This window comes from Zootermopsis nevadensis, unplaced genomic scaffold (genome assembly GCF_977971745.1).
Source record: "Zootermopsis nevadensis isolate Lab colony 2312 unplaced genomic scaffold, Znev_1.0 Znev_ptg000046l, whole genome shotgun sequence".
Classification (NCBI taxonomy): Eukaryota; Metazoa; Arthropoda; class Insecta; order Blattodea; family Termopsidae; genus Zootermopsis; species Zootermopsis nevadensis.
In genome coordinates, this window is record NW_028259178.1 from 601,486 (window position 1) to 629,336 (window position 27,851).

The window sequence follows — 27,851 nt, forward strand, 5'->3', positions numbered from 1 at the left end:
GGGAATTTCGGGATATTGGAATGGTCTAATGAAGCCAGTTTGAGTCAACTGACTGCGAGTGGAGGTTCTGACGTGAGTTTGCAGCCTGTGGTCGGCGAGACACGAAACAGTGTTGAACAGACCGAGATAAGAACGTGTCAAAGCAGTGTGTGAGCTTTTGTAATAAAATTAAATGTTTCGAGAGTAATTAATTAATTGACACAAATTAGAACAAGTACGAAACATGAATCAGAATATTTTAGCATGTGCATCTAAATATAATTTAAGAGTCGCGTAATGAAATTTATAGTTGGTTCCGTAGGTCGTGTTCTGAATAAAATTGGAGGCTCGGTGACTGGGTGGGCCATACCACTTCTCTGACGCATCAAGTTAGCAACCTAACCTCACCTAACATAACCTAACCTAAACTAACCTAACCTAACGTAACCCAAACCTAACCAAACCCAAACCTAACCTAACGTAACCTAACCTAACCCAAACCTAATCTAACGTAACCTAACCTAACCTAACGTAACCTAATCTAACCTAACCCAACCCAACCTAACCTAAGCTAACGTAACCTAACCTCACTTAACCTAACCTAACCTAACGTAACGTAAGCCATGAGAAAAGCAGAAGAACGACATTGTGTGTTGCGGTGCGCGTGTTGAAGCCCCTGGAGGTGCACGATGAGTGTTCTAGGAGGCTACAGCGGAACCTCCACGCCCTCAATACCCGGACAGCATCACCCAACATCGCTGCATCATCCCGTATCGTTGCACGGCCAAGATTCGTTCTACCATCACCACCAGGCGGCAGCAGCAGCGGCCTTTTATCACCAGCAGAACCCACATCACCATTATTTGCACCATTTGCACCAAGGTGAGGGCAACGTCTTGCGTATTTGTTCTCCATCATATCGATCGCTCTTACAACTATTTAGCCTTTCGATTCTTGGCGGAAAACTGCTTAATCATGAGCTTAAAAATCTGTACTCCTCCCCCAGTATTGTCAGGGTGATTAAGTCGAGAAGAATGAGATTGGCTGGGCATGTAGCGCGCATGGATGGGACAAGAGGTTCGGAAGCCTGAGGGGAAGAGATCTCTGGGGAGACCTAGACGTAGATGGGAGGATAATCTCAGGCGGGATCTATGGGAGATAGGAGTTGAAGGAGACTGGATTTTGCTGGCCCAGGACAGGGTCCGGTGGAGGGCTTTGGTTAATTCGGTGATGAACCTTCGGGTTCCGTAAGCCATCTGGTTGGTTGGGTCCACTATTTGGGAAGCCTGAGGGAAAGAGACCTCAGGGGAGACCTAGACGTAGATGGGAGGATAATCTCAGGCGGGATCTATGGGAGATAGGAGTTGAAGGAGACTGGATTTTGTTGACCCAGGACAGGGTCCGGTGGAGGGCTTTGGTTAATTCGGTGATGAACCTTCGGGTTCCGTAAGCCATCTGGTTGGTTGGGTCCACTATTTGGGAAGCCTGAGGGAAAGAGACCTCAGGGGAGACCTAGACGTAGATGGGAGGATAATCTCAGGCGGGATCTATGGGAGATAGGAGTTGAAGGAGACTGGATTTTGTTGGCCCAGGACAGGGTCGGGTGGAGGGCTTTGGTTAATTCGGTGATGAACCTTCGGGTTCCGTAAGCCATCTGGTTGGTTGGGTCCACTATTTGGGAAGCCTGAGGGAAAGAGACCTCAGGGGAGACCTAGACGTAGATGGGAGGATAATCTCAGGCGGGATCTATGGGAGATAGGAGTTGAAGGAGACTGGATTTTGTTGGCCCAGGACAGGGGCCGGTGGAGGGCTTTGGTTAATTCGGTGATGAACCTTCGGGTTCCGTAAGTCATCTAGTTGGTTGGGCCCACTATTTGGGAAGCCTGAGGGGAAGAGACCTCAGGGGAGACCTAGACGTAGATGGGAGGATAATCTCAGGCGGGATCTATGGGAGATAGGAGTCGAAGGAGACTGGATTTTGTTGGCCCAGGACAGGGTCCGGTGGAGGGCTTTGGTTAATTGGGTGATGAACCTTCGGGTTCCGTAAGCTATCTAGTTAGTTAGTTAGTTACGTTTCCTAACGAACAGAAAATTATTCGTCTCTATCACAGAACAAGGAATATTCTTAAGGCAGAATTAAAATACACGAAGGTTAAAAGTTTAAGTGCTAGAAATTGTCCAATCTTGGCGGTTCCTATCAAAAATTTAATGATATTTTAAATCAACGCCAAGCGGATTAACAAGACTGTGAAACTGCGAAGTCTGTCTCTTGCCAATTATCCGATTCAGTACGTCACACATAAACAAACAAATTACATGTCAATGCCAGGTAAATTCACGTATTTAAGTGACTGTGAGAAACTCTAGTGCGTCCACTCTCAAAGACGGAAATATCAGTTCCCGGCTTCCGTAAGGAGCTGCATGACTCACCGCCAAGCGCTAAAATCATTCGCGTAACAATGAAACTATTTACAACAATGTATCCCAAACTGGCATTTTTGTGCGTGTGGAAATTAATCCACGCAATTCGACCCTATTAAAACGACACAGAGAGAAATTGTGTCCACGGGGACAGCATTTTCTGCCCCTCTTACAAAAAAAAAAAGTTTATTACATATATTACACTCGCGGAGCGATCGTGTAGGGAAAATGCTTGTAGATTTTCGCCGCGAGTAATGCAGTTCCAACCCGGTAGCAGGAAAATGACAGTAGCGTTTAACTTTGTCAGTGAACGCATTACAAAATCACTGTCAAAGCGTTTAAATTCGATTCATAATTAAATTTCACGGGGTAAATTTTTAACAGGTAACTAGGCGTAGTATAGATCTGTAGGCACAAATTTAATCAAAATCGGTCTTTGTAAATCATTCACCGAGGTTGACCGCTCGAGAAGATATCATTAAACTCAGAACTATTTTCAAGGACTCAGGTAGGAGTACGAGTTTTTGAATCCAACCCAAGAACAAAACGTCCTAGGCTACATCCCATGGTTTTTCTGTGATCGCAAGGAACGGACGAGAAATGCGTCATTTTAGGCCTATCGACGGACTTCAGGTCGGTAACGCAACCTCCGACCAGCCTATCTTCCGTAGGCCTACACGACCTCTGACACAGTGCAGCCAACTTTCATAAATTCCTTCAGGAGACGATAAAGTTGCGTCATATTGTGATAAATATATATTTGTTTTAAATCTTGCCAGTGTAATCACAATAAAATTCCTATTAAATATTAAAATATTACCATAAATATTTAAATATATAAATAAATATTTAAATGTTAATTATGGTAATATTTTAATATTTAATAGGAATTTTATTGTGATTAGACTGACAATATTTTTTACAAATTCCTTCAGTTCATCACGTGCACCAACAGAACATTTGCAAATGAAACGTTTGCTGATGGAGACAGAGGGTTCCTCCATTCCACCAGCCACGTTTCACGCTCTGTGTTGTGCAGAGATGGTGGGCGATTGTCTGTGGGCTGATCTCCCATCTGAGGAGTACAGGAGCACAAAAGTCCTCAGTCAGCGCCCGCGTTTTATTTCTAAAGACGAAAATAAAATCTAGATTCGTATGGCCCAATGGCAAATCTTTAATCTGCAAATACGTTCCTACCTATACGCGATTTTATTCAGGTGCTATACCAACATGCTACGGCCTGCTTGTAGGCCTATTACCAGCAACAAATACTTGTTATCAATATAAAAGGGCGCTGAGATGATATTTATACTACGAAATATAATTTAATTCTAATTTGACTAGTAATCTAGGTTTTTTTAATAACATAACAACCCTTATAATTAGCGTTTGTAATGTAATGGGTTATAACACACGAACTTCGCAACGCAAACATTTAAACCAGTAGAGTCAACGGTCGGATGAAATTAGACGTCGTTAAAGCGAATTTTCAACCACAAAGGCATGTGTCATGTGTCATGGACTGTTCGTAATTTCAAAAAAGGACTAACACATCATGTTAAGAAAGAATCTATCAACCACTGAATTCTACCTGGGTAAATAAATAACTTAACAACAAATGTTTTATCGTAATTATATTTAAAAATAACAGTAATACGATACTAATTTTAATATCCGTCTCTGAATGAGCCTATATTAAAGATTTCGTACCTAAAACTTAAATTTGAACGCTATAACAACATCAATTAAAATCAGCAATGTCTCTGAAATTTTTTTTGTTTTGTGATGTGGTGGTGAAGCCTATCCCACTGCCATCTTCAGGATATTATTTAATAAATTTTTATGCTACGTATATTTAAGCTCAGGCCAATTTAAATATTGTTTCCAAGGTTTTACTTGAGATTGCAAACAGACAAAGAGATCGAAAGACAAAATCACTAAGCTCATAAGAATAACAGCGAAATAGAGCAAGGCCTAGATAAAACGAGGACAAATTACAGGAACCGAGACATGGGACAAAGCTTCAGAACGCGAAGACACAGACTTCACAGTCTGTTAAAAAAATTGCAAAGCCACGAATCAATTTAAAGAGGCGCTTGGACTCCTGAGTCAGGAACGGGTCAACACGTGGCCTACCGCGTACTAGACTGCTAGGTGATGGAGATAATGATAATGCCGACGACGAGAGGGGAACGTATCAGAAATTGGCATGAGGTAACATTAAGTTACGGAATTCCGCAAATGAGGCACTCAAATGCATCTCATACTGTTCCTCAGTTCGCTGCCTAACCTAACCTAACAATACACTAATTTAACCTAACCTAACCTAACCCTACACTAATTTAACCTAACCAAACCCTACACTAATTTAACCTAACCTAACAATACACTAATTTAACCTAACCTAACAATACACTAATTTAACCTAACCTAACCTAACCCTACACTAATTTAACCTAACCAAACCCTACACTAATTTAACCTAACCTAACAATACACTAATTTAACCTAACCTAACCTAACCCTACACTAATTTAACCTAAACTTACATAACCAAACCTAACCCCAGCCTAACCTAACCTAACCTAAGCTTAGCGTAACGAAACATAACCTAACGTGTAAACGCGTTCCAGGCAGTAACGTCGCTCCGGGAACGGACGCCAATTTCTGGAACAGCGCAGCTGCGGCCTCCAGCCACCACACGACCCCATGCAGTAGTTCATCATCAGGTCCCGGGACCCCGACGGGGTCCAGAGGTGACGAGTCCCCCAGTTATGACGAGCACCACCTTCACCATCACCACCAAGACGGCCTCGCCCCCCTCGAGGACGCCGGCACTCCCCCCGCCAGCGGACAGCAACCGGTCATCATAGCGCACTACCCCGGTGGCAGAACAGACACCTGTGTTCCCACCCAAGAGTACTGCACCAGTTCCACGTATTACACCACAGCGTCCGGGGTTCCCGTCAGAGTGGTTAAGAGACGCAACTGCGCGAACAAGAAGGAGCGTAAGAGGACTCAGAGCATCAACAACGCGTTCGCCGACCTCCGGGACTGCATCCCCAACGTCCCGGCGGACACGAAGCTTTCGAAGATAAAGACTCTGAGGCTGGCCACGTCGTACATCGGCTACCTGATGGGCGTGCTGGAGAGCGACGACCCCGTGGCCTGCGACACTGGCTTCAGAGCCGAGCTGGTGCACACCGGGGGCGGCAGGAGGGCGAGCACGGGGTCGGCGGACTACGTCATGGCGGCGAACAGAGGCGCGGACAGGAGGTCAGCGGGAGAGGTGGTGAGTGCCAGCCACGTATAAATCACGTAGTGTAGAATCCAGGGTGCGCGAGGCGAGGACAAAAGGTAAGACGGTCCATTGGCCGGGATTGGAACAGCGCCCGCTCTTAATACAGGCGTCTTATAACCGGAGGGTATTTTCGTCCTCAAAGATTTAATACGGATCATAGGCGCGTTATTGGAGTCGGAAAACTGCGAGGACCCAGCACTGTCACGTCGGGTCCGACTCTCCGTGGAGTCGCTTCAGGCGAAGTTCGAACTGAAATGACCATAAAGACTTCTCAAATCTTTAGGCCTATGCTATTTTGTTGTAATTGGATTTTCTAGGCCTCTGGCATTGCCCCTATGATCTTCGCTGCCTCCATCTTTAAGGTCGATTACTCGCCGGCGTGATAGCCTTAGATCTCGCCCGAGTACCTGTTTCTTGAAGTATGTCTGAGTCCTCTATTTCCTATTCATGTAATGAAATATTATCGAGCGTTGAGCCGACGTTTCGACGAATTTCTCTGCTACACATGCTGATGCATTCCAAAATTTCAGATCTTAAAATTTTCTACTCCTATAGCAAACTTTTTGTATCCTGCTATCAAGTTAATGGGGGCGAAGACCACCAAATTAATATTCAATTTCTGGGTGGCTTCTCAAAACTGAAAACAAATTAATACGAAATTCTTTCCCGAAATTTCGTGTTCTAATCCGTGATCACTAAAAGCAGACGCATACTTTATTAAGTCTATGGGCATAACATATGAAAAAACTAGGAGAACGCCCCGTTACAAACAACGGTATATGTTTGTAATAGGTTTACAGTACCATGCTATACCATGAAGAAGGAAGACATTTTCTGCACAAATTAAATATTTATGTTGTTTTAAGTGAGGATTTGTCAAAGAAACTAACTGACTGACATGTTAACTTGTTTGGATATCAATTTTAATTGCTATGAAATTTCAACAATTTTTTTATCCTAATTTATAACTCGGTATCCCGCGATTAAATGAAAATGGATTATCCTGGCCCGAGATTGCGATACCCTGACAAAGTTTTGAGATGTTTTAAGATAATAATCGGTCATTTAGCTAGCACGTCTAAGTAATTTTAACGTTTTGTAACTTATAAGAACTGCCACAAACGCCTAGACAGAGATTTTCTGTGGTTTTACTGACAAAGCAATTTTACGCCAAAGAAATGCTGACGCTGACGTCATCAGCGAACAAGTTCTAAACTCCTGGCAGACTTCGTTTGCAGAAGATCCTCCCTCTTCTTAGAAAAATGTCAATCTTTCATTTTATCTTAAATTATCCAAACTTCCCAGATTAATATATTATGCAAACATTACCGTATGTAAATCACGTATTGCAACGGCCCGTTGAAATACACGGGAAAGCACAGATATATTAGCCTAACACAGGCAACGTACAAGACGCACGTGTTTCCACGCAAAGTCCTGTCTTCCTCTAAAATATAAACGAAACAAAATTCAGAATTAAATTATTTCAGCGGAAAAGTAAAGATTGCTATCAACAAACGATGATTTATTTTATACCTATTACTAATGCAGTCACAGTTCATAAAACCGTACAAGACTGGATTTTGTTGGCCCAGGACAGGGTCCGGTGGAGGGCTTTGGTTAATTCGGTGATGAACCTTCGGGTTCCGTAAGCCATCTGGTTGGTTGGGTCCACTATTTGGGAAGCCTGAGGGGAAGAGACCTCTGGGGAGACCTAGACGTAGATGGGAGGATAATCTCAGGCGGGATCTGTGGGAGATAGGAGTTGAAGGAGACTGGATTTTGTTGGCCCAGGACAGGGCTTTGGTTAGTTCGGTGATGAACCTTCGGGCTCCCTAAGCCATGATTGGGCCATAGACTTCAAACGATCCATATAAGCTACATTCAAGGGATAAATGTTCGCTGATGTAATATAACACCTCTTTAATATTATCGCCTGTTTAAAATAATAATAATTCAATTTGTTTTTGTTTAGTAGTAATATAGTAAAACTTACAAACTTCGTAAAAGATTAAAATAACATATTAATATGAAAGCCAAAAAAAAAAAACGTGAAAGATAAATTAAAATTACGCCTGAATTAACTTTTAAGTAACGTTATAGAATATTCATTAACGAAATACAATCCTCCTTGAAGACCGCAATGTCTTCGCGAATTAAACTGGCGAGAGAAATTTATCCACGCATTGACCTTGAAATTGTGATTTACCATAAATCTCTAATTATCTTCGTAGGTATCTGTAAACCTAACGAACTAACACACGAACAAGAGACCGGCGTCTTTAAACCACGAGAAAATATTTGCGGTCAAAGTGGCGACGGAGCCTGCGAGGTCTTGGACTCACTGGGGGCGTAAAATGGGATTATTTCAATTTTATATTTTAGATTATTAATCAAAAGTAAAGCTTCCCCACTACACGCCATGTAGACGCTTCGGGGGGGAGGAGAGGAGAGGCGATATAGCTCCTACACATTCTTGACCTCGGCTCTAGATGGGGGTGAGTGGTCAGCATCACGCTCCGGCCGTGATTTACCCTCGGAGAAAGCACCAATTAATAATTACAAAATTATTTACAATTTATAATTAAAATTAATACCAAGAATTTTGCCCGTAAAATATATAACAGCAGTTTTAGCAACGTTAAAGATCACTCTATTTAAAAAAAAAAAAAAACCCACCGATTTTGCACCGAATAAACGTCAGACCTGGAATATTTGCAGTCATGAACGTTGTTAATACCACGACATATTTTTAAATCGTCCGCAAACAAGAGCTATTTGGAATTTAAAGCAGAACCAATTGAACTTATCATGCGCGCAGACGACTGAACGTGGCGGCTGCGTCGTTATCACTTCGCGTTAAGCACGTCCTGGGTTCGGACCTCGCCCGGAGACGGACAATCTTCAATCAGAATGTCGTGTTTCTTCTCAGCCATTCCACGAAGCAGCCGTACCTTAGCATTCTTAACTGTTATCGCGCCAAATACATTTATTTTACAATTCTTACCATTCATCATATAGGTCTTGATATAAGCGTCGTTAAATAGATCGCTCGTCGCTCAGATAACCGCTTGTTTTGCAGATATATAATAAATTCTACAGCTCTAACAAATTTTTGTTTTCTTGAATAGTCGCCTAAACAAGGAAAGTTGCCGTCGAATTTCAACGGGCATTACTAGTTGAAGTGGATATTATTTACATTAACTTAGTGTCTCAAAGGGTTGATTAAATCCATCGGCTCGTGTTGTACATCGTTGGCCCTTTTAATAATTTCTCAAAACAACAAAGAGGTGATTTGTAATTATATAGATGTAAAACAGATTTATATCCAAAAGAATTAGGTAATTAACACGCGCCAATCTGAATCTCTTAATTAACCTGCTCTAAAATAATGAGATTGCTTATTTACGAGGCGCGTCCCAAAAGTAAGTTTCCCTGGGGCCGTTTACAGAAACAAAACACAATTTCATGGAAATATTTATTGCAACAGATACAGCAAGTGTCCAGCTATTTTTCAACATATTCCCCACCGGAATTGAGACATTTGTCATACCGTGGGACCAACTTTTGAATACCTGTGTCGTAGAAGTCTGCCGCCTGGGATTGGAACCACTGTGTGACAACCATCTCCGCCTCTCTGTCATTCTCAAAACTCAGGAAGACAATACCGGCACTAAGCATCGTTGCAGCTGTTGAAGATGGAGGTTCTTATTCCAGCTCCCGCCGACTGTGAAGTGCGGTCAGTGATAACGCTAGGCCGCACACGGCTCGACGGACAGCAAGTCTCCTGCAGGAGTTGAGCTGGGAGGTGTTTAATCATCCACCCTACAGCCCGGACCTCGCTCCCAGTGATTTCCATCTTTTCCTACACCTCAAGAAATTCCTGTCCGGTCAGCGTCAGCGTTTTGAGAATGACAGAGAGGCGGAGATGGTTGTCACACAGTGGTTCCAATCCCAGGCGGCAGACTTCTACGACACAGGTATTCAAAAGTTGGTCCCACGGTATGACCAATGTCTCAATTCCGGTGGCGAATATGTTGAAAAATAGCTGGACACTTGCTGTATCTGTTGCAATAAATATTTCCATGAAATTGTGTTTTGTTTCTGTAAACGGCCCCAGGGAAACTTACTTTGTGGACGCGCCTCGTATTATAAGGAATAACACGTGGTTTTAGTAAACTCTTGTCCAATTTCTCTAAATTCGAATAACTCAATCATTTTCACACATCTCACGTGCGTTTTGAACTGTAGATAGTTCAGTGCAGAGACTAAACTTTACATTTTTCTCGTCATTAATTTAAGTTCATGAAATCGGAACGTCGTGACATAAAATGTATTTTAGGCGAATGTTAAATTTCCGAAATTTCTCTGAATGGCGATATTGTTTTTAAACACCAAATAAGTGGTGTTTTTGCATTAAACCACGTGTGGTCTCCTACAGACGACAAAAATAATGACGCTGATAACTTTATACTTTAAACAGAATGTGATCTTCTATCGTCAACCAGACAACAAGGATTCCACATTAAACAAAATGCAAGATTCTTCTCATACGAATTCTAAATTTTGTATTTGTAGTTAACGGAAGTAAATCTTATGTTTTAAGCAGACATTGAAACCATCAGGATTCAAAATCTAAAAAAAAAAATTATGTTCAAATTGTGCGAGACAGCGACACCATATTTCCGAGATGAAACATTGTGACGTAATGACCCCACGCATGCGCGAAGCTCGTGTATTCTATGGGTTTCCCAGCCAGGAAGTGAGGTTAGGAATCCCTACTGCCATATGCGGACATTAACTTAACGCTGATGTAGCCTTGTGCCTCTGTAAAGCTTGGGAAAAAAAAAGTCTCACATAAACAAATTAGACGACGTATTACGTGTCTGTCAACGAGGGAGTCAATCACTACATGTGTTTAACTAAGCCAATGCGTCGCTTGTACACAAGAAGGAACCCCACACCAACCACTACCGATGTCTTCCTATTAACACAGTGACACTGTCTTCATAAACTTAACTTCATCAGAACTTTGCCTAGTAAACTGATATGACATCTGCGCTCCAATCTATATTAAACAACGCTTTATCAGCGCTATAGGTTATGGATTACGTCGTCTGATAACAAGATGCCTGTAACCAATTCACTGTAAAATATTCTGAGGCAAGCAGCCTGTTGTAGAACGACTGAGGCAAATCACGAAGGTATTTGGTGGTAACCGGCCGATAATCAAAGAAGGTACCATTACGAAACACATTCCACGCTACGCACGAGATATCTCGATTAAAATCACTGGCCATTGAGTCTTGTTACTATAAACAATCCAGATATAAGAGTGAAGCGCGGGTCCTTATGAGCTTTAAATTCTATTTCTGTCACCCCTTAAGGACGTGTTTTTATTTACAAAACCGAGAGTTGCAGTACGACTGTGTTTCGTAGGAATGTACAGATAGCCCTCGATTTACGACGGCGTAAACGGAAACGGCGTAAATTGAAACTCTTTTTATAACGTAAATCAATGCGAAGTCGATGATACGCGTTCCCAGCGCCCAAACGTTGACGATTAATATAATGGCATTGCATTTAAAGCTCTGAAATAACGTAAATAAAATAAAGGGAATTTAAAAAATATATTTTATTCATTTACAATCGGCAATTCGTTGGTCCCCGCGATTCTTTCATGTGATTGATGTGTACAGTCATCTCTGCTGTTATGCGATAGTTGCGTTCATGTAAGACGCCGACCTATAGAAAATCGCGTAGTAAAAATGACCCCAGGACCTCCGCAGAGATTAAATTAGCCCTTTGAAAGTTTAAAGGTCCAGGAAACAGCTTTTTCCGATTCATCGATCTCATTGGAGCAAATTCGCGTTAACGAAACTTACGTAATTGCAGAGATGACTTTATTTATAATTTTTATTCAAAATCAGAGATTTAAGAATTACGATTTAGTATACGAATCAGTACGAGATACATTGTAAAACGTTATAAATAATAGTAATTTGTGACTTTCTAGTTTCAAAATCGGCGTTATTCTGAATCGGCGTAAATCGAGGGTCAATTTTCAGTACATTACTTGTGTGAAGAGTTTATTTAAATGTTTAACTTTCATCCAGTATAAAGTATTTTTATTTTATAATTAGCCACTACCGCAGTTCCGTGGTTCGAGCACGTGGTGATTTCGAGTGCAGTACTGCGCTGTCCAAAGAAAAGTCAACACTGGCGGTGTTTAACGGTGACTTCTCGAAGTTTGATTTGTGTTTTTCAACAGAATGGATAAATTTCCTTCTGCGTTTAGAGAAAAATATTGCAACTCTGGGGCCACGAGCTCAATGCTTCACTATAGTAGAAGACATCTATTTAGTCCTCCATCTGTTAACAGATGAGGAAACTGCTCTTATTTGTGGTTTTTCAGACATTCTGACGAGGCCTGTACGTACCAGAAAGTTCACGGTTTAAGTAAAACACTACGCACTGTAGGGGAATCCCTGAGCAGCAGCTTCCCAACGCACGCAGCCGGCTAAATGAGTCATCGGAGTAGGTCCTGCCCTGACAGTCAGCCACCCGTCCCGTCGGCAACGCGCAAAGATCATTATCTACTAATCACATTAAGGCGTGCGGTTCTGACTTCATTTGTTTCGTTATCCCCCTAAATCGATGGCAGCGCCTCTCGCGGTGTTTGCGTTCAACACAATTACTGCAGCAGTTATTTACGATAATCGACCTTTGGCAAATGTGGAAAATTGCTCGTAATTTGATTAAGGGAACGGCGAAGAGTTATGAAGATGAAAATTGTGAGAGAGACACTTCAATCATCAGAAGTAATGTTGTTGGTTCATATTATACGCGATGACACCGCCTCTAGTGGCAGAGACGGAGTTAACCTAATAAAGGGAAGGGCTGTGTTCCATTGTCAGAGTTTATGGCTCTTACCCCTGCGCACGTGCAACATTTAGGAAACAGAACAGGAACGCGACTTCAGTAATTCTACGGCTCTGGGTCCATTTTCGATCACTGTTCCTCAGTGCACATAAAATGCATTTGAGTAGTCTAATTGATCAGCTGTGTGATACGTGCTGCCACTTGAGTTTCCAATTTTCCCCACCCGAAGCGCTGCACTCGCAGTTGTTAAAATGGCGTCACATGTGGCGAGAGCTAAGCGTGTGTTGTGGTTCGTCTGACTTCAACATTTCCTTTTTTGGGGCAAATCAAAAATTCTGTGCACGAGACGCCATTGGCTACCACTCTGCAGGGACTCGGTGGGAGGACAAAAGAGGTTCGGAGGCTGCAATTACCCTCAGATTGCTTAAAAACTTGTGTACTGAAACTAAATAGACTCGGCGTCCTCTTCAAACAGCTGTAAAATGTAGGTCACAGAATCTTGATAATGTAACCCAATCAAATGAATTTACAGTTCATAACCAATGTTACAGCAGAGTTGCATATATTTCATGGTGAAAATCGAGCCGGAGGATTAATAAACGTGAAAAAAAATAGTGCTTGTCGGCATTGATAGTTGAAAGTTCTCCTGGAGTTTGAAAACCAGGGCAGAAATACGTTATAAAAAACTGCGAAAAGTACAGTCGAAGTACATTCGACATATCATCGACGTAGCTACTGAGAGAGGCGAGCAGTTGTGAGTTTATTGTATCACTCCGCACGCCTGCGTAGGTCAGACCGCGAAAGAGGGAGGGACCAATGCCGCGTTGTACAAATATCACCGTAATAATTATCCGCTAATATGTAAAACTGCTATGCGCAGACCCGCGAACTAGGAGCGTTTACTGCACAGAATCTAGTACCAACATTGTTAAACGTAGCGAAATATTTCCCAACCAGCAGAGTTGAATATCCCAGCAACTGTTATATAATTAAAATTACGAACTGATACGTCAGAGAGTCAAGGTTTGAGATTCTGGGCTCTTGCGGATGTGAACATGCCGACTGATATCTTCTGGGTTGCTACAAACGAATGGTGAAAATTGCAAAATTTGAAAGCGTTCCGGTCAGACGCAGGCTGACACCACGCACAGAACAAACTCATCCTTTACCCCGTCTATGAACCATCCTCTAAAGCGGATTAGGTTATACGTGGGGAATTCGATAGTACGCGGAAGATATTCACACAACCCACGCTAAAGACATTTGCTGGTGTGTGAAATTCGGCACAATTCGACAGAACTAATAAATAATAAACACGTATTATCGCTGTGATTATACGAGGGACCAGCGCAGGTCACGTGATGTAACCATCTCGCGCTCAGGCCGTCAATTGTCTTTGAACAACCGAAGTACGAGGGCAGAATTACTTCGGGCGTACTTTTCCAGATTCTCCTGTGACAAACGAATCGACAATTTCTCGTCTGTGGGCCGGTTCCATGACACAGAAAATCTTCACTGAAGGAAAAAGTGGATGAACGCTGTGGAAATTTACAAAACTTGAGACAGAACTGATTTTTTTTTTTGTTGTTTCCTAATTTTAATGTAATTTAGATTTTGACACAAAAATTATGTGTTAGGGATGAGCGTGAAACTTTTCGGTCACTCTAAAAAACCAAATTCGTTTATTTAATTCAGCGTGCGTAAGAGTAAAATTGATATTCAGCTCATCTGTCACCCCCTCAAACTGCGCGTAATCCGCGTTGTCACAGTCTCGCTGACGCTGTTACCATGGCAACTTTCTTATTGTTTACGACATTGCATCTTTGGCGGCATTATGGAGTCGAAACGTAAATTTAAAACTTATAACCAACGAAACAAAAGTTCCAAGGTCATAGAACTGAATTGTAAAATATTAAAAATTGATCCCCGCATCAGTTGGGCTGACTTTCCGATGACATGTTTACTTTAAAGTAGAATTTTACGTGGATATTTCACTTTAATGCTATATTTCTCCGATATTTCATCATATTACACAGTTCTTTCATAAATTAATATCTTTATAGTACGAGTTCATGACTTACTTGTTTATTTACTATCATTATCCACGGCCGCGTTCCCGCATCCCTGTTAATCCCATATAAGTTGAAGTTCCGTCCAACGCGGATTAACTTCCTTTCACAACCCACGACTGGGTACTCCCATCTTCTGAAGCCTAGCATTAAGCCCCGTCGAGTTCCCAGTCGAAAAGTTTGTAAGCATTTATTCCCTCCAGTGCGTGTTACACGGCCGTCCATCCTATTATCGGTATAACAATATTATCTTAAAAGTTCGTCTAAAATGACTGACGAAGCTTACCGTACTCCTGCGGCAGATCTCCTACGTTCAAATGTTGTCCACAGCGCGGCGCTGCGTTCTCAGACGTCGTCCCAACGATGATTTTCACTCACCGGAAGTTGGTCTTCAGACCTGGTTATAAGGAGAGATAAATACTCGATTCAAGATTACGAGTTCACAAGACAACAGATTCGTGGTCTTAACTTCACCACGCACGTTCATACAAAGCAACCAGACGTTGAACCACGACACCTTTCTCGATATTAGCAGCTCTCATCATAAACCTGTCACGTTCACTGAAAATTAATCACAAATATATACTCCAGCCCTGAAGATGGAAGCAGCATGTGCCTCTGAAAAACTTTACATCTTCCTATAAGTCCGCGTTAGCACCCAGAAGACTTTAATAAGGCGTCCATTCAAAAGATTTCTCGTTAAAAACCTGACACTTCTTAAACCATATTCCGGGGAACACATGTTCAGTGTGTAAAACATTTTTTTTAAAAAAATATTTATTCCGAAAACTTAACCTAGATACAAAGGATGAGTAAGTATACGCAAGATGACGGAGGAAGGAGACGGACTTCGAGTGGCCAGGTAGAACGAAAGACAGCTGTTAACCCAACATCAACCGCGCATTGTGGGTGGGAACTGGCAAGCGGATCTGGTCACAACGCGACTATTTGGAAAAGATTACGTCTGACCGCGAAAGACGATGATGAAACATCAGAACAAGACCGACGTAAGAAGTCTCTTAACCACTTAAAGTCCATTTCGTATGTTTCTCGGAACAGACAGCGATTATTTCCTTAAACAGCGTTAACCAGTTAATCCTTTTAATGGTGAGACGTTGTGTTTTCTTCGCGGTACGGACTGAATTCTTAAATATTATTTGAACGAGTCTCTGCTCTAAATAGTTAATTAATTATCAGAATAAATTATATTACTTCCTTAAACAGCGTTAACCAGTTGATCTTTGTAATGGTGAGGCGTTGTGTTTTCTTCGCGGTACGGACTGAATTCTTAAATATTATTTGAACGAGTCTCTGCTCTAAGTGGTTAATTAATTATCAGAATAAATTATATTATTTCCTTAAACAGCGTTAACCAGTTAATCTTTGTAATGGTGAAGAGATGTGTTTTCTTCGCGGTACGGACTGGATTCTTAAATAATATTCATACGAGCTTCTGCGTCAAATGTTTAATTAATTATCAGAATAAATTATATTATTTCCTTAAACAGCGTTAACCAGTTAATCTTTGTAATGGTGAGACGTTGTGTTTTCTTCGCGGTACGGACTGAATTCTTAAATATTATTTGAACGAGTCTCTGCTCCAAATAGTTAATTAATTATCAGAATAAATTATATTATTTCCTTAAACAGCGTTAACCAGTTAATCTTTGTAATGGTGAGACGTTGTGTTTTCTTCGCGGTACGGACTGAATTCTTAAATATTATTTGAACGAGTCTCTGCTCTAAATGGTTAATTAATTATCAGAATAAATTATATTATTTCCTTAAACAGCGTTAACCAGTTGATATTCGTAATGGTGAAGTGCTGTGTTTTCTTCGCGGTACGGACTGATTTTTTTAATATTATTAACATTCATACTCTACACTGTATGCGAATGCAGTTGAGACCCTTCTCGACTTCTCTTAACGTCCTCCACTTAATAACAAGTTTTCCTCCATACCTACGGTTACCAAAGGGACCAGCGGCCTTGCCTGGGGACCTTCGAAGCCGCAAATTGAAAATATGCCCCCTACCCCGGTTAAATATAATGCCCGTCACTACTTACCGCCTTATTCTCTCTCTCTCATATTCATTCTGCTTCAAGGGATTAAATAATTTTCGATTTCTTTAACACGAAATCAGTTTCTTACCAGCAGAAGACTGTATTTTTGGGATATTGCTTCAGTGTAGTCTCGTATACGTTTCCCAACGTTTCTAGACTCATCGCAGCAAGGACCTCCGAAACGTCGGTAAACTTCTACCTGATTACCCAGAAGACAGCTGTCTTCCGACTCGCCGCTTTGAAAACCCCAGGTCCTACTCAGTGTCTTACTAATTTCAATGCTTTGTGTTTGTAATGTAGTTAAAAAATAATAATAAAAATAAATGAAATTTTGTTTCACGTCATTAATTTAAATTTCACGTCACTTTTAAAGAAGTTAAAGTGATTTTCTCTCTTCTTGCAAAGAATATCGAAGCCATGAGCTGTGTAAGAACCCTTTCAGACGAGGTTCACTGAGCTGTAGATCAAGCCAGTCTAGGCAACGCATTCATAAAGGAGAGTCACATTGTGGGGAAAGAAACTGGAGTAAGTTGTTTGTATTAGGTAATATTTATCAATCATTTATAATATTTCTACTATAAAATATTTCTATTACTTCTCTACGAACAAAATGAGGGTACTTGCATTTGTAGGAAAATAGGTGGTTAGAGCAAAAATTTTAATTTCAAACGTACCTACGAAACAAGCCAGCGATTTTAAATACTTAGGCTACTTAATTAGCATAGATACGTCCAAATATTTATATCACAAATTAAACAAATTTCAAAATTTATGCGGTACCATTAGAAGAATTTTATTAGGCAAAGTGAGTATTGAAACCATCCTTAAATTTTGCAATATAATGACAGTTCCTTCTCTACTTTATGGCGCAGAAAGCAACGAATAGATGTAGCAAATATTAAATTTCTAAGACCAATTGCAGGGTATAAAATAACAGATCATATAAGAAATGACGATATTAGACGCGAACTAGGAACTTTTAACTTGCTGGATAAAATATGCGAACATCAAAGGAATTGGCTAATGCATATGGAGAGAATGGAAGCCAATAGAATTCCACAAAACAATGTATAAATACAAACCTAAAGGCGAACGAGGCAAAGGCCGACCACAAAACGTTGGAATGACCAATTTTAACTGCATCCTATTTACTCTAACAGAAAATTCCTTAGAGATGGAACAGTCTACAGTAGATTTTAATGTTGCGTCATATTGTGATTATTATAATTGTTTAATTTTAACCGTCTAATCACAATAAAATATTTTATTAAATATTAAAATATTAAAATATTATTATTACAATTAACATTTAATATTTAAAATATTTAAAATATATTAAAATAATTCTCTTTCTATCGAAATGTTCGATTTACAATTAGAGCATCATCTTTTTTCACGACATGTTTCGGTTTTCAATTCGATTATACACCTGAAGATGGTTCATTGAAAACCGAAACATGTCGTGAAAAAAGATGATGCTCTAATTGTAAATCGAACATTTCGATGGAATGAGCATCATTTTAATATATTTTAAATATTTTAAATATTAAATGTTAATTGTAATAATAATATTTTAATATTTTAATATTTAATAAAATATTTTATTGTGATTAGACGGTTAAAATTAAACAATTAAACAACAGTCTACAGTAGGCTAAACCATGGAGATGATGACTTCTTCAAGTTCCAACATTATTTGATGAACGCTGTTAATACACCGAAAATATGTTGTTGGAGGGACTGAGTGAAGTTGGTAACTAGCGGAGGGTCATGTTAGCCGAGCTCTGAGCTGCATACCGGCTCAGCGAACCGCTCAGTTGAGCAGCTCACGGGCTCACGTGTGAAAGCCGTCTAAGAAGGACTTTTTTTTTTTTTTTTTGGTAAACTGGTCAGTGGACTCTGATTGGTTACAAAACAGTCCACACTTATAAAAATACAGTAAACGATAAATCGTGTTCAGTATCTCACATAGACGAGCATCAGTGCTAAAGCAGTCGCGTCTCGTAATGATCCAAATACATGAAAACGTTTGTCTTTTGTTACGAGCTGCCAGAAAAATTCTGCGATTTAGCAACGTTTTGTGGACAAACCGCCTCCAAGCCTCCTTCCACCCCGCACACATGTACCCTACAAAACTTCAGCCATGACAATCATCATCATCATTAAGGCTAATCCTCATGGCTTAAGCCGAACTGACTTCGAAATCTTTTTTTGTTTACGTTCTGTGCGGATAAAATAAGTTCACGGTTATTTAAGTGTTCGCCCTTCTAAATTTATCTTGCGTTTATTTCTCAAATCGTCCTTTTTTGTTAACTTAGTTGGCTAACCTGTGTTTCTCCGAACTCAAAACATTGCAAAATTAACAGAAACCTACGTCTCAAGATCTTTAAAATTACATAAACTTTGGAACTGGTACAGCGTCTTTAAATAAATCAAGATACAAGTAATTAATTGGACTCAGTAGAGTCCTTCTTCATCTGCTAACAAAATCTTTACGTGATCTGTACGTTGAGTATTAACTAACTTTCTTGTGGTCTCCGATGCTCCAGTCCTCGTACTCCCGAGGAACCGTCAAATCCGACGTTTCGCATGCTCCTGGTAAACTCGAAACGCCTGACAGGGATTTGACGAATTTTCACAGCGAGGATCAGTTGCCATGGCAAATATTATGTTAGCCAAACAACTCTTAATGATATGAAGACGACAGTCCTTTGTGAATAGTGACGTGGCTTTGTTCTGCATAAACGTCGTGAGTCCTGCTGGGAACTAGATGATGAGTCCTCGGCTCTGGTGTCAGGTAGAGTATTTCCCTCCTGCTACCGGTAATGACAAGGAAGCGAAAGGCTCTGGTAGTGAACGTGGTTACTTTAATAACCACCTTGACTGTAAGTTGTTCCGGACCTCCCAGACAGAAACACAACGCCTCTAAAAAAACATTCAGGGCATAAGTGTTACAAAAGCAAACTGTGGCAAGTTTTTGTTCACGTCTTGTCTCTCCGCCCGTCCCATCTGGAACACACTACTTCCGATATTCCCCAACTGCGTGAGTCTTGGTGACATTTCGTAACACACGGAAGCCAACGCGAAAAATACATGCGAGCAGTTCGTGATGCAAAGACGACAGCAAACTGAGCCAAGACAGAGAATGGCTCCAAAAATTATCTGTTAAAGTTCACGTGTTAAACTTTAAAATTATACAAATTTTAAAACGAACACATTTTTTTAAGTTTCAGGCTTTCACAGCGGCGTGTATGAAAATTTTCTATCTTCTGGACTGTATCGCCGTACAATTCATCGACGTTTCGGAGGGGCCTACTGCGTCCATAATCAGGGCGATGTGATCGCACTGTTTATGGAAGCAGTATGCACCTCCGAAACGTCGAAATTTCTAAATGACTATACGGCGCTACAATCCAAAGGACAGCCATCTCTGTACTTACTTAATATTATAATAAATTTTAACGAAACAGCGTGGGCTGGATTCATCTGGCTAAGGTTAGGGGCCAGTGGACCTGTATTCAAGCATCGGATTTTAAAGGCGGCGAATTTCTTGAGTAACTGAGCGACTATCAGCTTTCCAAGGAGAACTGTTATCATGGAATTGGTTACTTGCAGTCTTCGGTATTCTCTGCACATTCTTCGTCTCCAAGACGACGTCAAAGTTACTGACAATCCGTCTGCGCGTCTCGACGTCCATCCGATTGAAAACAGCGTCAGTCAACACGTTCAGGTTGACATCGGTTGTGACCACACGCAGCCACGTATCAAACGGTAAACCACCCTGAAGATGGTTGTTTCGACTTTAAGTCCAGCAGAAGTAAAGGGACGTTTCAAAGGTCCTTGCTGCCTCCATCATCAACTACACGGCGGTACAACCCAGAAGACAGTCATCCTCGGACTCCCCGACGTAAAAAAAAAAACTGAAAATCTCAAAAACACTTGTTCACGACGATGAGAATGCTTCGACTGTGACATTTACCGACAGTTTATCAACTGCACAACTTTTACGCGTCGGACGAAGAACCGTGGGAGAATGAACAGAACAAGTAAACTGCAGTTTTGAAGGCAGGACCTCCGAAACACGAAGCAGGTTTACCAACCGCTGCACCCCCGACGTTCAGAAAACATTAATGCATTAACTCGATGCCGTGGGCCTAGACTTGTCTGTTAGAGTTAATACGGAAATATTCTTAAATTCATTTTCTGTCAAATTTCGCACGACGCTCCCTTCCTGAGAAGCTGACAGTCTCTCAGCCACTCAAGAAATTCCTACAAAATTTATGGTACCCGAAGGTTCATCGCCGTGTCCACAAGAGCCCGCCACTGGTCCCTACCTCAACCAAATAAATTCACACCACCCCATCCTATTTCGCTAAGATACATTTTAATATTATCCTCCCAGCTACGTCTAGGTCTTCCCAGTGATCCCTTTCCCTCCGGATTTGTCCACCAAAACCCTCTCTGCATTCCTCTTGTCTCCTATGCGGGCTACATGCCCTGCCAATCTCCTTCTCCATGACGTGATTAGTCCTAATTGCATGTGGCGAGGAGTAAAACTTATGAAGCTCCCAGAATTCAATATAAGTCGCTGGAATGTGATTGGTGTCGTATCTTAATCCGATGGAGATGTTCGTATACGAGGCTCATTAAGGACCGCGTACCATAATTCTAGTACAAATAAACAGAAGAACATCTCCAGCCGTAATGGAAATGTCATGGCAACAAGAATAATGCAGATTCTAAAGAGCTTGTGTGTAAATATATAACTTCTACTTTGTAGAAACAGTGCATCAGTGTATATGATACAAAAGCAAACAGTCTCAGTCATCGGCTTATTAAGCTGCGTTTGCGTCAGACAGGGAACTTCATTGCCTGCACTTGTAGAAGAATCTGAAACTGTTGACTGCAGCGTCCGAACCAGCGTGGCCTAACGACATTAATCTTTCTGAGAAGACATCAGTTTCCAACTACGCAAATCACGTGGTGTTACTCTCTTCCTTAAGTTACGTAAATCAACATTAGTACGTCGTAAGGCGTGGGGGGGTCATGTGATCGCATCATAGCTAAGCAATTTTTTTATCATGCAGCCGCCATGTTGTTATTTTAAATTATAAAAAAAATACAATAACAAATTCCGTATTTTCTGAAAATTAAAAAAAAACATTACTTTATATCTTTATTACCAGTGGCACTTGTGCAGATTTGTTCGCCCGCCATGTTCGTATTAGCCAGTGGATGAAATATAAAATTAAGATTTTAAGGTAGGGGAGACTGGGGTCAATTGCAACATTTAAATTTTCTCATGCGTGTCTTAAAGGTCGATTAAGGTCTGAGCAGAATTACCTATCCCACATACGACAGGCTGAAACGTTTGCACAAGACAAGAAAATAATGTTTTGTTCTATTTCTGATTTTTTTAAATGCTGCGTTGTACGTAAGACGTCAGTATGTGACCGCGGATTCAAAACATGTCGAATTTGTCACTCATTTTGAATTGAATTTATTTTGTGGTTTTAAAACGACGAAGAATTTTATCAGTGACGGCGACACGGGGAGAATTCCAACAGTCAGCGTCTGTAACACGTGACAGCTGAGCCCATAAACTTAATAAACTTTACCTTAAATTGGGAGAAAATTTCTCAGAGAAATCATTTTTCTTTTCGAAACCCCGAGACACGCGTACGACGAACGGATTTGGGAAATTCTCAGGAGGTTATGGGCACTGGTGTAGCAGAAATGTTTTTTTTAAGAATGACAGATCACTTAATGATCGTCGCTAAAGAGTATGGAATTTGCTAGGTCTCTCCACAGGTCTTGTACAAAGTTAAGTAAAAATCAAAGTCTTTTTGGGCAGAATTACTTAGGGACTGCGGTAAATGAGATCTTGGTCAACACTGAAACATTTCAATTCAAGATCTGAGAAGATTTACATTGTCAGTGTGCATTTCATCAAAGCTGAAATTTCCCTCGAAGTGGAATTAAACCGAAATGTTTGGCAAAGACTGGTAAAAACTTTTTTTTTAAGTATATATTAAATCTTGTCCGTCTAATCACAATAAATTCTTATTAAATATTAAAATATTACAATAATTAACATTTAAAATATTTAAAATATTAAATGATGTTCTTTATCGAAATATTCGATTTACATTAGACAATCATTTTTCATGTTTCACGACATGTTTCAGTTCCTAAAAGAACCATCCTCAGGTGTATACAATTATATAAAGCTTCAAAACGATAATTTTTTTTTAATTTGAAACGAAGTCCCCTCCTTCCATATTTCTTCCAGAGGTAACCAGTTTTGCAACGGCGAATGAAATTTAACCTTGAAAATAGTAACACATTTTTTTAACTCCCTTCTAAGGTTCTTAATATAATAAATTCCCAGGAAAAAAAATTCGTTTAAAGTGGACCGATAGGCTTTTCAGTGACAAGAAATGGATCTGGCTTGATGTAAGGTGAACAAAATACTTCACGAAGATTATGGTCCATGCGCTGAAGAAGATTGGCCATGCCTTGGCTCAGTAGGCAATTGAAGAATGGATGCAGTGTAGGGACTATCACATATAAGCATTTTACACAAAAGGGGTTTCGCTATGTTCTTTAGACTAGAAGCCACACAAAATTTGATATTCAATTATGAAGCGTATTGGGTGACACTCTATCAATTACATCAGCTTAAAATCTACGTATTATCTAAGCAATCATCAGGGCTTCTTTATAACAGGAGCATAACTCTGTCGTCCAAATTGAAAAAAAAAATATTTAAAGAATGAAATGTTGTTATAGTAAAATCCCAGTGGTATATAAATTTTCTTATCAGTTTATGTTTCTTACAGCCGACACTTGTAGGTGTCACAATTGACCCACACGTGGCGAAACCTACAACAAAATATTTACAAGAAAACTTTAAGCCAGCTTTAATGATGCCCCTACGACCAGAATAGAGTAGTTAATTTTACTGTCAAGCCATTATAAATAATTTAACTACAGAGTGAAATATAAAAAGTTACAACTGGCTCCAGTCTCCCCTATACCCCGAAGACACAACGTCTATGCCAAATTTAATCTAAACTCTTCCAGTGATTACATAAAAAGCCCACTGTAAATTAATTCCACGAACTTTGCCCAAATGATGCCGGGAAAACAATGTCGACAGAAGACATCTTCACCGAGACTCAAACCCAGGACGTTCCGTTCCTGATCTCTACAAATAAGCATGCCAAGTTTGGAGCAGATCGGTTTATCTGTCTCCTGGGTCGTAGCGCCGCGTAGTCTGACAGAAGTTTACCAACGTTTCAGAGGTCCTTGCTGCCTCCATCCTCAGGGCGATGAGTGACGTCACAGTTTATCACCGTCGCACGTTCATGACCAGTTATAATTACGGAGTCCAAAACATTTCCGTCGGTATCCACGTCATATATTTCCACTTTAGACCAAAATTATTTGAAGAGCTTAAAAACATAAATAATCAGAAATTTGCCGGAGATAAGGATTTGTAAGAATTATGTCGCTTGGGAGCCATCTTGATTGAATGTTTGAATAACTGCTTATTTAACTGAGGAAAACCATGAAAACAACCAGCCAGAGGCCTATGAAGGAGACTGACAGGTGTGGAAACACGTGCCATCAGATCAGACTCTCACGAAATTAAAAAAAGTCTTAAGTCCGGGCTCAACTCCTGCCTGAACCCTGCACAGACCCACGGATTACCATCGACTCTCGTAAAGGTCAGTAACCCCACAAAATGTTATGTTTCTTGTGAATGATTACCCGAATAAACTAAGCTTATTTTCGTAGCTGACTAATGTTTGTAATGAAGATTTTACGAGCCTTGCCGAAGGTAGTTCTGTAAAAGGTTTGAAGTCTTCGGAATCACGAAATACCGCTGAGTCCCCGCGTTGTGTGTTACAGGGGAGCAGCACCGTACTTGGAACGGAGTTCGAGGGCCACCGGAAAGGCAAAGGGAGGACGGGATGGCCCCAACACGTCTGGGCTCTGGAACTGAAGCAGGAACAGCTTTAGCGCGCGACGCCGTCATCACCATATTAGATAATTTATTATTCGAACGACAGTCTAAAATATACTGTAGTGTTAGCTAAGTATAACCAAGGCCTTTTCTGGCATGCTGTGTATCCAGACGGTCAACCCAAGTCAGAATTTGGTTTCCTGAGCCAAATATTTAAACACATAAGTGAGAAGTAAATGATTACGTACTTCAGAGTGTGGAATCTCTTAAGATGTGACCAGAATATTTTATAAACGACCTGTTGAAACCAGAGGAATGTATTATAGCTTAATTCCATACTAAGAACGTGGGGTCTTGATGGTGCCAAATGAGGCATGCACTCGGGTAGTTCTGCAGATTATTGTTACGACATCCATCAATTTTGCTACTCAACACAAATTAAATTAGCATTAGATGAGTTTCAACTTGAGAATTTATAACTTGTAGGTCCAGCTTTCAAAAACACTTTTTCTTACAGATCTCAACATTACACCTTAGTTATTTTGGCCAGTGATTTTATTATTAGAAATTGTGTTTTGTATTCTTCGTCAGTCGGGACAACTACAAAGTGAAATGTACAGTTTTATCGTAGATATTAGATGTAACTAACATATTTGTATCTCTAAGAGAACACAAACTGAGTCTATTATTATCGCAAAATCCCTATTATATCTAAATTATTTCAAAGAACGTAATACGTTCTGTGGACTATACGCTCTGCCTTGTTCCAATTCAGAAGTAACTTAAGAGATTATTAGCCTTCTACGATATTCGTTAGAACCCCCACAGATGGGAGATCAGCACATCGCGAAATTTCCATCTACGGAAGATTACGTGAAGATGTGTCCGTGTCTCGAATGGGATTCGAACCCACTACTCCGACTCCGAAGTGGTCCGCTAACTTACACTTCTCATAGACCCTGCTTGACTTTGATGTCCTCTGAAACGTCGGTAAGCCATCTTCATGAAATAGGAAACATTTCTGTCGGCATTAAGACCTAGACAAATCGTCTAAGTGACTTTTAATGACGTAAACTGGACTGAATAAATTATGAGCAGGCAGGCGCGTCACAACGGCGGTTCTGAGTTACCAAATCACGTAAAAGTCGTCGTTTAACAGCAGAACAATACCAGGTAGACGAATGTATAAATAACTCGAATTCCGATGGAAAACCTGGGGTTTTGCAAATTATAGAATTATCGATTCCATAGCATAAAACATGTGCATTTGACATGTCAATATCATCGTCGTTTCGGTAGATGTTGCATCCTCATGCGCGTTCACCCCGATTTGTTTCGGAATTGTTGGACATAGAGCTAAACGCCCGGAGGAATCCGCAAAATGTCCTTAGACCCGCCATGTCTCTTTGTCCGTCCGCACGTAACAACTGCCCGATTAAATTTTCATAGTACCCGTCAGCGTAGAATCCTATTACAGGCACGAAACTCGCATTTAATCGATCTCACGAACTTCGAGATATTTAAATCGAGTTGATTTTCAAGAAGTTGTCTCATAACCCGACATCCGGTGGACTTACTCCAATTAGATTCTACATTAGACGTCCTTGCTTATCTGCATCGCCTGTTCTACGATATTTATAGACATCGGACGTCAGTTTTCACGAATTGCAGACTGTAATATGAGCAAATGCGCTATAATTGTACATGTTTAGACATGTCGAATCTCGGTAAAGTTTCTGAGCATGCGCTGTGCGTTCTATATGGCCGTCAACACCCTTGCACATGCGCAGATACAATCACAGGAGTTACTTATCACTGCAAGGGTTCAGCTCATTTCAAGCCTTAATGAACCTGTTCCCACAGGCCGTGTTAAATTTGAGTGGGGTTGTCTATGCCAGTGGTATTCAACCTTTTTTGTTCGCGTACCCCCCAGATATAATTTCTCTTCAACTTTGTACCCCCAGAGTTGTTGGTGTATAATTCAAGTTATACATAGTATATAATCTACATCTAAAATAAATTAAATAAATTACATTACTGATTATTCAGTGTTTATCATAAAATAATATTTTTCTTTAAATTTCAAGTACCCCCGGGGGTACGCGTACCCCAAGTTGAATACCACTGGTCTATGCAACTAAAGTCCGCATGTTCTTCGATCGATTACATCAAACCAGATCAATTTTTCCTTAGAAGTATTAAAACGTGGTATTAAAATAAAATTAAAAGTCCCAGCATTCATACTTCCTCAGTAAGACGTTAATTTGAAAAAGAAATGTTCCAGTATCAAGTAGTTCTTATCGCTGTTTAGAGATAGCGTTTTTCTATGTTTCTATATTCTATGACATTTTTACCCACAAACGTCACATCGTTACACTAAAAATAACCTATGACCGCGATGTGAAATGGTAATTTGTCAAACTACGAAACCAAGGCACTTGAAGGGCGGCCGAGTTCAAGTATTTCAACAAAACCCTCCTAAAATATTTTAAGAAACTGAGAGAAACGCTACTTTGATTTGAAATTAACCTCACAAATAATTCCTGTGCTCCAATTTAGGTCATGTCACTTTGAGGCGTGATGAAAGTGTTAATATCTGAAAATAATCGTTTAATATTCATTTTCCGGCGTTCTCTGTCTTTTGATTCAAGGGGTAATTTCATTTTATATCGACATGTCAACATCACTAGTTGTTTAATGTTGCTGGTAATTGCAAAGTTCCACTAGATGTCATATTTGTTCAATACGTGATAGCAATATTTTACAATGTAAATACAGCTTGCAGAGACTGTACTGTGATGTCCAGCCACTGGAAATAGTCGTAATTAGATTAATCTTTCTTCTACGTACTATTTTATTTTCACATTAAGCATTGATGTGACTTACGTTATGTAAAATAAGCAAAATAAATGAAAATATAATTTAAAATCTTGATCCATGTTATTCTCTTTTAAACCCTCAGCTTACATTAAGTTACTAATTTTCAATGACGGATTCTTTTAAGACCTTCGTCTGTCCTTTTCGTCAGAGCCACAGAAAATTTTAGTCGCTTTAGACAGAATAAAATTGATAAATTTAAGCTGACATAACTAGTTAATAACTTAGCCCTTATTGGTATATATAGTTACCACTAATATTTAAAGGTTAAGTACGCGTCATAACAC

The 27,851-nt window shown here is 40.3% G+C and overlaps 2 protein-coding genes across 2 annotated transcripts in view; one reads left to right on the forward strand and one right to left on the reverse strand.

Annotated features, from left to right (window-relative positions):
* Use1 (Vesicle transport protein Use1) overlaps positions 1 to 27,851 on the reverse strand; it is a 216,326-nt gene that overhangs the window by 155,192 nt on the left and 33,283 nt on the right. Inside the window, exon 2 of the mRNA XM_087360794.1 lies at positions 14,939 to 15,049. The gene's annotated coding sequence lies outside the window, so the exon portion shown is untranslated. The remainder of the gene's footprint in view (positions 1 to 14,938; positions 15,050 to 27,851) is intronic.
* On the forward strand, positions 30 to 27,621 carry LOC110840338 (uncharacterized). The gene is made up of 3 exons (XM_022085295.2): positions 30 to 861; positions 5,034 to 5,692; positions 24,633 to 27,621. The coding sequence occupies exons 1-3, from the start codon at positions 669 to 671 to the stop codon at positions 24,741 to 24,743; spliced, it is 963 nt and encodes a 320-aa protein (XP_021940987.2). The 5' UTR covers positions 30 to 668; the 3' UTR covers positions 24,744 to 27,621.